The sequence below is a fragment of the Spea bombifrons genome, chromosome 7 (assembly GCF_027358695.1).
Source record: "Spea bombifrons isolate aSpeBom1 chromosome 7, aSpeBom1.2.pri, whole genome shotgun sequence".
NCBI classification, from domain to species: Eukaryota; Metazoa; Chordata; class Amphibia; order Anura; family Pelobatidae; genus Spea; species Spea bombifrons.
In genome coordinates this window covers 44,516,166-44,531,221 of record NC_071093.1, presented here as the reverse complement: position 1 = coordinate 44,531,221, position 15,056 = coordinate 44,516,166, and the positions used below count along the sequence as shown (strand labels likewise).

Genomic DNA, 15,056 nt, shown 5'->3' with positions numbered 1-15,056 from the left:
GGATGAAGGACCAGCTGCTTTATAATTTAGATTCAATAATCGCCTTTCCTGCAGCAAGAAAGGGTTAAAACCGTTAACCCTGCAATAATGTGACTCCTGCTAATAAGCGCGTCATAGGGGCCGTTATCGACCGTATTCTCTGACTGCACCCTAAAACCTGACTTAAATCACATTTACGCAGCCTGCGAGTCTCCGGTTCTCAACGAACTACAACTCCCACAATGCACTGCAAGCGGCAATGGCCGATGCCGATCCTGTTTCACCGGACGCGCATGGGCTGCCCCGCCCTGGATGACGTTTCACTGCACATCCCATAGACTGTAACTGACCCCTGCAGCGCCTCAGGGGTTAAACTTGTTTTTTTTGTCACCACGATACATTTTAGAAATATTTTTGTACCTTTTTTGCCTCCGTTTCTATGGCTGCTTTTTTGGTACCGCTCTTTTTTTTGTGCGCGTGAAACGATTGCAGCTGGATTTATTCCGCTGACCGCGGCGACTTTATCTTCGAAGAATTATCCAGTTTACGTGGATTTTATTTTTCTGTTTAGAATGTAATCTTATTTCATTATTTTTGTTTGTTTAGATATAAAACTGTTTTTATTAAGAGCAATAAAGAATTTTTTTTGGTCTGTATTCGCACATTTTATTATTTTTTCCGAATTCTGTGTTGTATATAAAAGCCGAGACGGCTCACGGAGCGCAGAGAGGAAAACAAATAGCGGTTCATTGGCCCTTGGCTCGTTAGTATGAGCGGACACTCGGGACGGCCAGACCGCTACTTATAGTCAAGCAAATAAAAGTAAAATAAGGGTCCGTGTCTAGGCATTTCAGACATGCGGATTGATAGCCCCTTTTCTATAGTCCTCCAGATTCTTATCTGAACCCAAATCCCCCTACAATTTAGCTGGTGGGGTCTTTGTTGCGGGGGTGCAGATATCTTCTGCAGTACCCCACCTTTAAGGATAGGTACTTTACTCGCCCCCCTGACCTCATTCTGCACTGGGTTGGAGAACACTTCACGTGCCCTCCTATGTATTTGCCCCTCTCCCCTGCCTTAAAGCCATTTGGGGTGCAGGGGTTGGCTTGGCATTGTTTTTACTTGCCTCCAGCAAGCTTGGGGGGGGTGTCAAAGACCCCCACTCTGTGCACGGAAATGGCTCCCGTTGACGTCAAGCAGCTGATCAGTGGATCGAAATGGAGATGTATCGGGCTACCTGGAGCACCGGAGCGTCCCTTTAACACCCCCCGGAATCAGAACACGGACTCCATACACGGTGAAGTGCAAATTTATTAAAATAAAGCTCATACAGTATTTATCCATCCCCAGCGGTGCTTCCGGCACCCTCCGTACGCCGAGACGGGTGGGCTAGTGTCACGCGTGGGTTCAAACAGTCCGTTAACCCTCCCTGTGCCTGCTCCGTTACACTTCACAGCGAGGACACAACCCTCTGGCATAGAAGGTGTTAAAATGCACGCGTGCGCTTCTACTCCAACTCCCATTATCCTCAGCCATCCATCCCGGGCAACGAAGCATCTCCTTACTTTCTATAGCGCAAGGGCATAAAATTGAATTACTAGATGAAGGCAGAGCACGAAACCCATTAAACTTATCTAATCCCACCTTAAAGGCACAGGGGGGTGCAGAAAACTGACGAGCCCCCCGAACCCATGCGGACCACCTCAGCCTCTAGTATAAATCGAGGGGGCTACGCTGCGACAGGAAAGCAGGTGGATGCAAGGCTTTTAAATAATGTTTCACCCCGATAACCCCTGGTGCCTTAATAAAAACTATTCAAGATACAAAAGAAGGTAACTTGTACCCAAATCTCGGTTAAATAATAAAAACGTTTAGCGATCCCGGCAGGAAAAGGGAACGAGTTTTAGAAAACGTTTGTATTTGTACGGAATCCGCGGACAGAGTTCAGGCAGACGAGCGTCCGGAGGGAGGCGCGCAGGCGGTGAAGCCCCCGGTCCAGGGCGAGTTTAATGTTTGAAGGGAGAGACGATGCACCCGCCGGGCGCTCGGGGCGTCTCAGCAATTCCAGCAGCGGGAGGAGGATCAGAAGAATTTCAGGCCATCTGCGACGTCCGCCTCCGGTCTTTGAGACTTTAGACCTCGGGCATGCGCGGCCCCCACAGGACAGAGCTCCAAGCAATGGGGGGGGTCTAGGCCGGCGGCTTGCGGAAGGCACCCCAGGCGTGGAAGCAGCGGGTGAAGGCGTGCGGCTCGTTGCCCTTACGGACCAGACGCAGTTTGCGCGGGTGCTCCGGGTCCTTGGCTCTCATGTGCTGGATGTAGACCTGGGGAGGGGGGGTCGTTAATGATGAAATTTTACAGCAAAAACAGTATATTTGTCAAAAAGTTGCTTCTAAAAAGGTCCATATAAAGCAATATATCAAGATCACTGTCCCTGCAAACTCCGCCGTGAGGACTGGATGCGCCCCGTAGCCATAGCGGCCACAACTTATCAAATAAAATTAAAAATAAAAAGGGGGGCCAGAGAAGCAACTCATTTAAATTATTATTATTTATTATTGTTTTTTTCTTTTGTTTTGAATATTTATACCGTAAGACGTACCTGGCAGGCCTTCAAGCTGAGTTTAATCTCCACCTGGCTGGTTTGGGTCCCGACCCACATGTACACCTGGAAAGAAAACGTTAAGAATCAAGAGGGGGGAATGCGGAGTCGTTACAGGGACCCGCCGCCCATCGACACACAGAGAGAAAATACCGGCTCGGATTTATTAAAAGTCTCTCTACAAATCAGATTTCCGCAGCGTGTTGGACCGCACCGGGTCATCTTTGGTGGCGATAGACGGACGAGGCTCTTACCTCCTTCCCGTTATCCAAGAGCATAATGTCATCGTCGGCCAGGTCATCCTGACAGAAGTCCGAGCATTTCTCCGACACCGAGAAATAACCCTTTTCATTGGAGCACCTGAGGGAAAACGTAGGGTTAAATTGGCAGGAACTTGATAAGAAACAGTCCCAGGTGTAATTTGCTTCATTATTCCTCCCCATTAGCAGAGCAGTCATTTTCTGGGGTAAAATAATCCATGTTTTAAACTAAATATCCCGGAAAAGGTATGACAATTAGATCAGAGGCGCGAGATTTCAGACAGCGGGACGTCACGCACCTGAAGAGACGGGAATATTTCATGTAATCCGCGTCCTCGTCGTACGGTTTTTGGCCTCCAATTCCGACCCAGAAGAAGTTTTCCGGTTCTTCGCCTTCGTTAATCACCTGGGGAGGAAAAAGAGAAAAGGAAAGAAAGTGAGAATTTCAAAGTTTGGCGACTCAGATCGCTATAAAAAGAAGAGATTATTAAAAAACGATGAACACGGACCCAAAAACCAGGAATTTCTTATTAAAAGCTCGAAGCCGGTTAATGCCAATCCGAGCAGCGGATTAAATACGGCACTGGCAGCGGAGTAGTTTATCCAGATCTGTAGATCCGCCAACCACGGCTGTGGGAAACGGGGGGGGGGGGGGAATAAATAAAAAAAATCTACAGACAATGGAGGAAGAATCCAAAATCCCGCCGGAGGGACAGGAACTCCGGCTGCGTTCAGAGAATTCCTTCCTTTGCGTTTAGATGAATATCCCCTCCTCCGTTCTCACGGGAAATCCATCCGCTTTATTGTCTTTAGATTACTGCCGCCATATCTGGCTCAATAAACCTACCGCGGCTTCCTCTCGCTGCAACGGATCTACGGAGCCGGGACTGACGGACGGATAACATTTCAGGCAAAATAAAAGCTTTCTAGCTCTGTATTATATCGATACACAGAGGAGGAGGATAAAGCGCCGTCGCTGGCTCGCTTTGGGGGGGGCTATGAAGGGAATGGCGGCTTCTGCCGGGAGTCAGCTCAGGTTTGTACTCGCCTGCTTGCTGTAGGTGTCATCAAACATGTGGTTCATGATGTCTTCCGCGAGCTTGGCTTCGTCGGGGTCCGCAGCTCGGCCCACCCAGGTGTAGACTATTCCTTGATTATCGATACTTTCAAAGGGGACCTTTACAAACAAAAAGTAACAATTAACCCCAAAACGGCCGTGGCGGGCTGGGAGACCCCCGAAGGGCTGGGTATTTCAGGGGGTTATTTCCATATTTCGGTGGCTGGTTCACTCGTCGCTCTCAGGGGCCGGGCAGCTGGAAGCCCCCCGGTTAGGAATTAAGCTCTCGTTCCGAGACCCCAAAGCCGCTCACGATTTACCTTCAGAATATAACAGAACTCGGAATTTAACTGGCTGCAGTCCGTGTTAATCTGGATGCACCTGCAGGGGCGGAAAAAGAGAATATTACCCGCAAAAATATCACGAGCCTCGCGTTTAAAGGGACACTCTACGCCGAGAGGACTTTAAATTGCAATAAAGCGGCAGGAAAGCGCCCCCATTGATGTCATCAGGAGCACAGAGGGTCTCAGACTCGCTGGAGCCGGAGCACAAGGGGCGACTCTGCAGAACCCCCCCATGCATTTTCAGGGGGGACATCGTGAAGATTTAAAGAGACCTCTCAGCCATCAAACCCATTAAAGTGAACGTGATGGTTGGAGTGTTCCTGTAACATATACCGGCCTCACAGTAACACCGCCTGGCATTCAGCGGGAGTCTAATGGCCAGGAAGTAAAGCCCCGGATGAGAAGCCCGGCCGATGAGGTCGGACAGACGGCTCTCCCGTACCGGGTACACAGGGCGCTCCCGTTGGTCCGCATGTGGTAGAGGCTCGGCTGCAGCCCGACGTCCCGCGTCCTCCGCTTCCCCTTGTGGATTATGAATTTTCTCTTGAAATGAGACAGGAACTTGGCGTTCTCCTGCTGCTGCGTCATCCTGACCACCTACCAGAAAGGGTTAAACGAAGCGGGGTGAGGAGTCGCAGAACATTTCACCATAACCAGGTGCTGCCCCTTTCCACTCCATTGTGTGTGGGGGGCTACATCCACCCAACGGCCGCCAGGACCCCAATAATCTACCCCACGGAATGAACGAACCTCCAGCTTCCCCGGGAAGAGGCTCTCGAACTTCTTCTGCAGGCTGAAGGTGAAGGTCAGCCAGCCCATGTTGGAGGCTTCTCGGCCCTGCCAGAAATACACGACGCACTGGAAGTCTTCTTCCGGCTGCTTCTCCTCCTCCTCTTCATCGTCGTCATCCTCTTCGCCGGTGACCTTCCTCTTTTTGCTCTGTTGTTCCTCCTCTTCGTCGTGTTCGATCGGCACCCAGTACCTGGTGGGGGTCAGAGGTTATGGATACTGGTCAGACTGGGCTCGGTGTACATATATAATGCCGCATTACCGGACTACCTCGACTAATACCCTGCAGCTCCTTCTAGCCCCCCTGGTTCCACCACAAACACCCTTTGCTGCCCAGGTCACCAAATCGGCTGCAAGCTCTTAAAACAGGGCAAGAAACACATTTTGGGGGAAGATGAAAAGATGCAACGGGGGTGTACAGGGGGGGGGTTGATAACATTTGAAGAATATCTATAAATCAATGAGATTTAAAAATTCTGATTTTTTTAATTTATTTTTTTTAGCAGAATCGCTGTACTGCAACTCCCATCATCATGTCAGTGGCTGGCTGAGGGTCATGGGAGCTGTGGGGCTGTTGGATTCTTACCTGCACAGGAACACGTAACAGTCCTGAGTGTGGAAGTGCCCAAACTCTTCCTCGGGGAGTCGCGCAAACTTCTTTCCTTCCAGAACAAATCCCTCCATTCCATCCAGATCCTCGTTCCACTCCTCGGTCAGCTGCTCTGCCTGGGGGTGCAGGAGTTAAATGCTGACATAACCACCAGAGGGCGCCGTTTGCCCAGATTCCATGGTGCCCGTATGCGGCATGTTGCTAACGCGTTATTTTATTATTTATAGGGTTTTATATCGCTATCGTAGTCCATAGTGCCGTACAACGGGTAAACAAGACATTAGTACATAACATAACTTGACAAAGCATAAGGATCTGTAAACATCATGTATGGGTTAATTTACCGCATAGGCCTGTGACATGTATGTTCTGGGTCAGATCATCAATTAACCCCTTCATGACAAAGCCCAAACATGCATAGGCTCACAATGCATTGTTCCTAACGGGTGTAAGGACATATGGGTGATGCTGCCCCCTGGTGGTAAAGGCAAAAAATGTTCTCACCTCTGCGATGGGCATCGGGGGCTGGCGAGGGAGGAACAGGGCAGTGAGGTCGGCCTTCATCTGATCCTTCTTTTCTGCGTCCTTCTTCACTTTGCCCACCAAGCCTTCGTTCTGCTTCACGGTCTCGGCGTTTCTGGTATAATCCACCTTTAGGACGTCGTCCCAGTTCTTGAACTTAGACTTGAACACCTGGCGGTAAATTAGAGGAAAGACTTAAGCGTCACATCTCAGCTTCCCCCCCCCCCCCCCGCTGCGGTCGTCGGGGTACCTGGCATTCTGTGCCCTCCAGGTTCCGGATCACCATGGCATGTTTGGGGCGATGCAGCATCCCGCAGAGCTCCTGCCCCAGCTTCAGAGCGGCTGCGCGGACCAAGCGGGACGACTTCCGGCCGATCCAGATGAAGACCTCGGAGTGGCAGTCCAGAATATAGACACACTTGGTGTCCAGAAGGCTCTGGATCTGCGGGGAAAGGTATGGCGGAATGAGACCCCGGCACGTGCACCGGATGGTAACGCGTCAAGCCCGGCTCCGGCACCCAAAGGGCTTCTAGCATGAAAATCATTAAAAAAAAAAACGCAAATCCTCCAAAAAAGCCTGGAAATTCACTGACCAGTCGCATTTCGGGTAGAAGGTCAATCTTGGGTCTCTTCTTGTGCTCGACACAAATCTTGTAGTTCACCTGCGGCAGCTCCAGGTATCCCAAGCCGAGCCCAACCTAAGGGAGATTACCAGGTGAGCCAAAACATACCAAAACCAACCGATATGGAAAAATATAAACACTAGTCATAAATAAATGTACCGCTACATACAAACCCCCCCCCCCCGGAGATGCAGACCACCCGCGGCACTTTGTCGTGAATGCCGTAGTTTCACTACTCTCACTGTAAAATATACCCCTAGAGACCGGGTCATTCACGGGGGTCACGTGGAGATGCCATACCTTGTAGAGTTTGGGACGGGCCGGTTGGAAGTCGTCAGGGACGCAGGGTTTGATCTCCTCGGGCTGCCCTCCCAGAATCTCCCAAAATTCAGGGGTCTCCTGGTCATGCGCGAGAAGAGTAATCTCCGCTTTGCCCTTTCGTTCGTTCTTGTTGATCTTCTCGGCGAAGAGCCTGCGAGGGGAACGGGAAATTGTCAGCGGCCCCCCACATACAGATCGGTGTTTGCCCGCAAGAAACCCCTCTTATGCCTACATTTAATAGGGGCGGCACACGGCAAAGGGGAGGACAATTATGGGAAAGAGGGGCTTCTAAGAAGGTGCAAGGTCTAGGTCTAGAGGCTACGTTCACGATGCAAGCCCTACAGGTGATGTTCCACCATAGCCGCTTGGGGGGTCCCAGACGCTCCCAATGGGCCGGTTTGGCGGAGATCAGACCGCGATAAACCTCACCTGGCTTTGGTGGTGTTACTCAGGGTGGCCTGACCGCCCCTCCAGATATAAATCTCCAAACCGTGATCCAGAAGATACACGAACCTGAAACCAAAAAACACGGCAACGTGTGAGCGGGGACCTGTCCAAGCGGGGGACGCCACGCTAAAGAAACGTATGAAGAAGAGATACAAACCGGGGGTCGAGGGACGAAGATTTCAGGGGCATCGGTTCCAGGCGGATGTTCTTCTTGCCGTAGACCCGGTACAGCCTGCGGAGAAAAGCAGAGGTAAGACGGGGATGGCGACAATCGTTTCTATATAGAATGTAAATATATTTATATGTAATCGTCAGGCCGTAACACGGCCATCTTCTGAACCACAAGGTCAGGGGTCATCATACTTATCAAAAAGAATAAGACGGGTTTTTTTGGTTTTACAAAACTATTATTAATAGCGAAACGCAGGGTTTTGGTAAAAGTCGTAAGATGCGACCGGTTATTTTTTGTTCTCACCTGGTGATATACTGAGCATCATCCACTGTGTAGAACCCGCTGGCCGACCCTCCTTCGATATAGGAGATCTCGTTATCAAAAACCTGGAAAACGACAAATAAATAAATGATGGCCAAACGCCCCGCTTCCCCCGCCTCGAGACCCCCGGCTTCCCTCGCCTCGGACCCCCGGCTTCCCTCGGAGCCTCCTCTCACCTGGCTGAACTCCTCGCTCTCGTCTCCCATCTCCTCCCGGATGGTCCGGCACTCGGCCCCTAAATAGTTACGTAGATTGACGGCGTGGATTGCAGAACAAGCCTTTTTATCAAGCGAGGTCTCCTGCCCGATCCAGTAGTAAATCTCCCAGCGGAGGGCACCGTTATCGTCCATCGACGTCTAAACAATGCAGGGGGGGGGAAATAGATCAGCTGAGCTCAACATAAACAAACTAACCCACGGAGCTAACACTCCACTCCCTCACCTTCAGTACTATATAGCAGTCGGCCTCGTAGAACTTCCCGTGGAGCGCCTCGTCCACCAGAATCGGAATGAAGTTCTCGATCTGCCAGACGGTTACTCCCGGGATTTGCCCCACATCTTCCAGGAAGAACTCGGAATAATCCAACGGGGGCTTCTCCAGGCTCTGATCCCACTTTCTGGTCTTCAAGTCAGTGTACTTCATGTCACCGTTCTCCTGCCGGAGGGAACCCCGCACAATGAATAGACACAAAGGGGGTGCATTCACTAAAGGGAGAGCTGTGGGCACTCTGCTCTTCATCATGAAGGCCACCAATGGCAATAAGTGCTAAGCTGACCCCGTATAATGTATAACTCAATGTGTAAGGAGACTTCTCACCGATTTAAATTATACATTATACGGGGCCAGCCACGCTCCTCCTGCAGCAGAAGCTCAGTGGGGTTGGCTCTTCACGATGTATCTTTTTTCCAGCTACGCTGCAGGTCCACCTCACCTGTATCTTCTTATTCTTCTCCTCGGCCACATCCGACATCCCCTTTAGCACTTGCTTGGCCTGGTCATCCTGCGTCGAGTCCTTGCGCCTGCGCAGTCTCATCTTCCTGGCAGACGGGTCCTTGGCTGCACTTCCTATTCATAAAAACACAATAAATACTCACATTTTTCTACATTGAGTTATATATTTAAAAAATAAAATAAAATAAAAAATAGATATATAATACAATTAAAACAAAAATATTATTCCTCCCCAGACCATTTCTTGGAAATACCAGATCGATTTGTAAAAGCTGTACATATAGAACGTCTCTTATTTAGGTGTCTAACAATATATTTATTCAAGCTGTAGTAAATCCCCTAAAATGTGCGGAAACACTGCTTAATGAGCTTAAAATAATAAAAATTCATACCCCCCGCGGCGGCCGCTGCAGCTACGGTGGCGGGAGACGCTCCAGCGAGACGCAGCTGGTTCTGCAGCGAGAAGTCGATGTTGTAGAATTCGGAGGTGCGTTCGGCTGGTTTGGGGGGCATCACCAGGTTGGGGTTCTCACGGACATCCAGGACCTGCCCAATAGGGATTGGTCGGGGGGTGGGGGAGGTGATAGGCAACAAAAAAAGAGCTTCACGTTAATCAATCGCCCATACACCCAGGTCCTCGGTCTAATCGATTAATTAACCTACACCCCCCCCCGGTTGATGGTGTAGGATTCACGAACCTCTAGCTCGGCCAGAAAGTGGATGGCTTCCGGAAGGGTGACCAGACGGTTCTTGTTCAGCACGAGCTTCTTCAGTTTGCCACACCTAGGGGGGGGAAATCATTAGCCTTGTCAGGGGTATCGGAGGCAGTCAGCGGAACCGGAACCGAGTAACCGGAATCCGCCTCAAACGCCCCCCGACCGGAGATCTCTTTCTCTCGTTACCTGCACAGGCTTTCCGGGATGAGCTCCAGGTTGTTGTTGGAAGCCATGAACTCCTCCAGGTTGCCCAGCTTGCCGATTCCGGAGGGGATTCCGTCAAAGTCCAGCTTGTTGGAATTCAGATAGAGTTTCTTTAACTTAGACAGCTTGCAGACGGCCGACTGCGAAACGAGACAGAAGCCAACAGTTATTGCCTGCGCTACCTCGCTGCTAGAAGCCAAGTACCTCCCCGGAAGAGGACATTCTGGGATTGTTGAACTACAATTCCCATCATCCCCTTTTCCGGCTGTGGTTCATGGGAACTACATTTAAATAGCCACGGGGACTCTGCTTTTTTGTCGCTACGCCGCTGATAAGGCAACAGAGTGAACGCAGCCGCTACGTACGGGCAGAGAGGTCAGCTGGTTGCGGGACAGGTTGAGCGTCTCGAGCTGCGTCCATTGGTCGATGCAGAGGGACAGCTCTGAAATCTGATTGGAGCTGAGGTTCAGCCGCTTTATGTTGGTCAGGGTATAGAGGCACTCGGGAACACGCGTCAGGTCATTCATGGAAAGGTCCACGTCTGGCACACAAAAAAGACACGTATGACGTAAAGGACGAGTCGTTTGGGGACAATTCACAGAAATTTGATAAAGTTTAAGGGCACAGACCCCCCCCCCTATAACACATCAGCCTAGAATACAGTTATGTTACCTGATAGATTAGTCAGGCCTTCCAAGGAGGTGGGTAGATTGCTCTGTGTGCGCTGAGTATTCCTGAGGTGCAGGGTCTGTAGGGCGATCATTGCAGGAAGCTGCCTGTTTAAAGGGACGGGAGGCCATTTAATAATAACGCAATAACCCCCCCAACCCCCGCCCCAGCTGCCCCTGCCACTAGCCGCCATGCAAGACGAGGCGACCCAGATTTCTAACCTGAGCTGCGCATGCATCAGGGGGTTGTTATTGAGGATGAGGGTCTGTAAATGCACCAGACGTCTCATCTGAGGGGGTAAACTGTCCAGCTTGTTATCGCTCAGATCCAGATACAGAACATCCGTCAGGTTGATGAACAGCTGGTTCGGGATGTTGTCGATGCTAAGAAACAATAAAAATGTAAAAAAAAGATACATAATCAGGGTTCCGGTCAACTGCATTTCATGTAACACGTCACCTGCGTGTAATATGGATCTAGAACAGAGAAAGAGGGATGGGCAATGCTCGGTTCTAGAGCGTCTAAGACACACTGTAACAAAAGCTTATGCTCTGCAGAACGTCGCTGCTTTACACGGGATCTCCTGGGGTTGTGCACATCAAAGGCCTCGTCTGGGAAGTAGCGGAATGATGCATAACCTTTGACCTCTCACCTGTTGTGGCTTAGGTTAAGGACCAACATGTTCTTGGCGTTCTCCAGCTCCCGCGGACACTCGGTCAGCTGATTGTAACTGAGGTCCTGCAAAAGGAAACGCGTCGGTATTCGGCGTAAAATAGGCTTAAAAGATTGGTAATATTTTTAATATTTTAATATTTAATTCAAGATGGGATATTTGAAGGTAAGGCCAATACAAAATGAAGTGAAAAAAAAAGCGATTTGGGAGCACGTGGAATATACCAATATACACTTTATTTCACCTACCAGCACGGAGAGGTCATCCAGGTTAAATATCTCATCAGGAATCCCTGAATTCTTCAGGCTGTTGGCTCGAGCCACAATTGCCTGGAAAAAAAAAAAAGATGAAGAAATGGAGGAAATAGTTAATTCAATCTACTACAGAGCTGATCAACCAATGGCAGGGTAAGAAAACACGGGACGGAACTCCAACTCCCATAAACCTGCGTGAGTCCTGCAGTAATGTAAGTTGGGCTTTATCAGGTGGAATTGAGTTGGGGCAGGCAGGTGGATATCACCGGAAAGCATCCAGCAGTGACCGCTCTGCATGGACAGAAGAGGGGGGCGGGGCTTCCAGAAGCAAAATGGCTGCACACATGCCAGGATTTAAGATCAGTAAAACTAAAGTTAAACAGGCATATGAAGAAAAAATAAACAGGGACCCCCGTGCTACGTCACATACTGTTTCAAAATGCAACGTTATTATATATTTAGAAAACAAATTTTTTTTTTATTTCGGATGACGGGTCCCTTTAACACGCATTTCTCTTGACACACGCACCGGTAATTCTAATTATACGTTGATTCATTCAAGTAATGGACGTCAAGGATTTTACACGGCATGTATGTATATTACAAATGTATGTAAACAGTGAGCTGTGGGTGCCGCCCCTGCACGTGTGTTTTTACCGCGTCCGGGAGCGACAGGCGTGGCGAAACCCCATTAACCATACAGGAAGAGAGGTCTGGAGAACCGGTTTAGTCACTTCCCCTAAGAATTAGCAGAGACCCGGAGCGGAAAGGACCTCTCCAGCCTGACACCAGGGAAGATTAACCACCGCAGAGCCGGAGCGGTATGGAAGGAGAGCGGTTAACTCTTCAACGACCTCTCCTCCTATCGCGCTTTGCGATCCAAGCTTGCGTGCTCTGCGAGTGGGAGTCGCGTACTCACCCGGAGGCAGGGGAGAGTGGAGAGTTCTCCGTGTAGCGTCGTCAGGCTGTTGTGGCTCACCGACAGATGCTCCTACACACGGGGATAAAAATACCATCCATTTAAAAATAGAAGGCGAGTCTGAGACCCCCAAACCGTAAACATTTGCCAAGTTCTCTCAAACATCTGCACCAGCCCAGCGTTCTCCGGATAAACGGAAAACTTTAAGCTCGAAAAAAGTAACGAGAATTAGGATTAGAAAGTAACAGTCCGCGCATTCCGGCAGGAGATTCTCTCTCGCCACGGCTGTACCTGCGGGGGAGGAATAAGTAATGCGCGGTTACCAAACCCCCCCCTTAGATGAGGCGCTAGGATATAAGTCCCGGGCTCTACGGATAAAGGGCTTTGGTTATTTTGGGAACCGTGTCCAATCGAGGGGGAACGGTCAGGGTTGTGAAGCCCGGGAGAGCTTAAAAGGGACACTCGTGTGGGTATGGTGGCCGAGGGCCCCCTTTAAATGCATGGTGTGTGGGGGGGGTTCTTGTATGGGGGCAGACAGAGCCGCCACCGATCACCCCCCATTCTCACACGTGATTCCCGGCAGCTTTATCTCACCAGCTTCTGCAGAGACGCCAGCTCTTCGGGCAAGTAACACAGCCCCGTCCGGTTCAGCTTCAGCCATCGCAGGCTGGTCATAGACTTCACGTGTTCCGGGAAATATCCTCCCTGGAAAAGAGAGACACGGAACGGGCGCGGGTCAGCACCAAAGACGCACGTTCAGGGGGTCACGCGCCTCTCGGAGGAGAGGAAAATAAAATAACGGCCTCAGGTGATGTAACAGGTGGAATTCTACAACTTCCCAGACCCTGGTTAAATCTTAAACACGATGTCACCTCAAAGATGTGATGTCATCTCAAAGATGTGATGTCATCTCAAAAATTATTTAAAAAGAGGGCCAACGACAAACTGTATCCTATAAACTACAAATAATGACAACAAAACATGGCCTCTGCGTTCTTTGCTTCTGTGATTTTTAACTTACACCTGACTGCAAGCAGACAAGTTACAGAACCAACACATTGCCTGTCTGCGATTAGGTATAATAGAAACATAGAGCCTGCCGGAAGATCGGCCCCATTTGGCCCCTTCTAGTCAGCCCCTTTTTCTGCTGCAAAGACTCAAACATTAATTTTGTTGCCTGTGACATTGTTTCAAGTTCTCCAGTAACATTTTGCCTCATCACCATAACAACCGACGGGATGCTCCGGCTGACTGGACCTTTCTTTTGGTTGCTATGGGAATAAGACCATTTGACGCAAAATCATGTTTCATACATATCCTCACCCGAGGTTACATTGGTATAAATAGCAAGTCTAAAAAGTTGTCTTGTCGCCATAGCAACGATCAGAATGATCCAATCAGGAGCCACGTTCCCCCCCAGCAGCCGAGGTGATAAGATCACTTTTTAAACCAGAATCTATTTTTAAACAACAATCGTGAGCCGCTTTCCACCAATAACGATCTCTGTGAATCACCCCGGGGTGGGGCAGGCGCTGCCCAAACCAGATGCCACCCCGGCTCCCCAAACCCTGCCAGCAGTCCCTGTATTTTGTAAGGAGAGGGTTCATTTATATTGCATTATGGACAATTAATAATTAACCCTTCAGTGCAGGGTGTCAATCAATCAGAAGCCGTAGCCGCTCTTTGTAACAAAGTACACTTTAATGTTAACCCTTGGTTGCAGGGGGTAGAATGCAGATTCTGCAAAATAGTTAAAAACCCTTATTCTTAGAAAATAATGGAGGTTTCTGCCCCTCCTGGGTGTCCTGTTGCTAAGCACCTGCACTCCTGAGTGTCACCAGCTGCTGCCCCTGGGGTCACCATGCCATGATGGACTAAATATAAGGCAGTGACAGAGGGTGGGAGGGACTCAGCACCACTATACACTGCAGCATGCCTATTCTCTGGGATACAACTCTCATCAGTCTCAGCTGTCGATTACTCTACCCCCCATGACTTTGCCAATATGGATGATGGGAATTGTAGTTTTAACTATTAAGTTAATAAAGACACCCCTCCCCTTGATATGAACCCTCCCCTCACTTACCCAGGGTAAGCCCTGCCTAGCGCCCCCGGACCCATTCTTGCCCCTTATCTGCCCCTAGCCCTATCTCCCTGGCCCTTTTAATACCCCAAGCCTCTGCCCCCCTCACCTTGAAGTCGTTGCCGCTCAGGTCCACCCCTCTGATGAAGGGCAGCACCCCGGTGGCCGCCATGTTCCGGTGCCAGGGTGTTCCTGTCTGACTCGGACTATACTTAGCAGCAGGAAGCGGCCAAACCACGCCCCCTCCCGTCAGCCAAACACGAAGAGCCCCACCCACCCTAAGGTACAGCCCCCCGCAGGAGACAACCAACTCTGCAGACAGGGAGGCCCCTCCCACTTGACGCTCTCATTGCCGGAGACGGGGACAGAGTATCAGAACAGTTACAGGTCCCTGCTAACCAGCGCCAGCTGCCGAGTATTTCACATCCAAAAAGCTGTCAATGAAAATGGGGGCTGTTAATCAGAATGGGAGCTGTCAATCATAAAAAACACTGCCAATTAGAATGGGTCTGTCAATCATCATAAAGGCTGTCAATCAGC

The 15,056-nt window shown here is 50.0% G+C and overlaps 1 protein-coding gene across 1 annotated transcript; it reads right to left on the bottom strand.

Moving 5' to 3' along the window:
• Positions 1-1,272: 1,272 nt before the first annotated feature.
• FLII (FLII actin remodeling protein) lies at positions 1,273-14,749 on the bottom strand. Its single transcript, XM_053470993.1, has 30 exons — positions 14,626-14,749; positions 13,028-13,138; positions 12,434-12,505; positions 11,509-11,589; positions 11,240-11,325; positions 10,809-10,970; positions 10,591-10,694; positions 10,284-10,459; positions 9,901-10,058; positions 9,697-9,781; positions 9,391-9,544; positions 8,979-9,112; positions 8,489-8,701; positions 8,224-8,403; positions 8,030-8,112; positions 7,712-7,786; positions 7,537-7,620; positions 7,087-7,258; positions 6,757-6,861; positions 6,414-6,605; positions 6,146-6,334; positions 5,618-5,757; positions 4,993-5,224; positions 4,685-4,839; positions 4,219-4,279; positions 3,890-4,018; positions 3,141-3,247; positions 2,836-2,941; positions 2,582-2,647; positions 1,273-2,303 (listed from the first exon to the last, which is right to left on the bottom strand). The coding sequence occupies exons 1-30, from the start codon at positions 14,686-14,688 to the stop codon at positions 2,169-2,171; spliced, it is 3,810 nt and encodes a 1,269-aa protein (XP_053326968.1). The 5' UTR covers positions 14,689-14,749; the 3' UTR covers positions 1,273-2,168.
• Between the last annotated feature and the right edge of the window lie 307 nt (positions 14,750-15,056).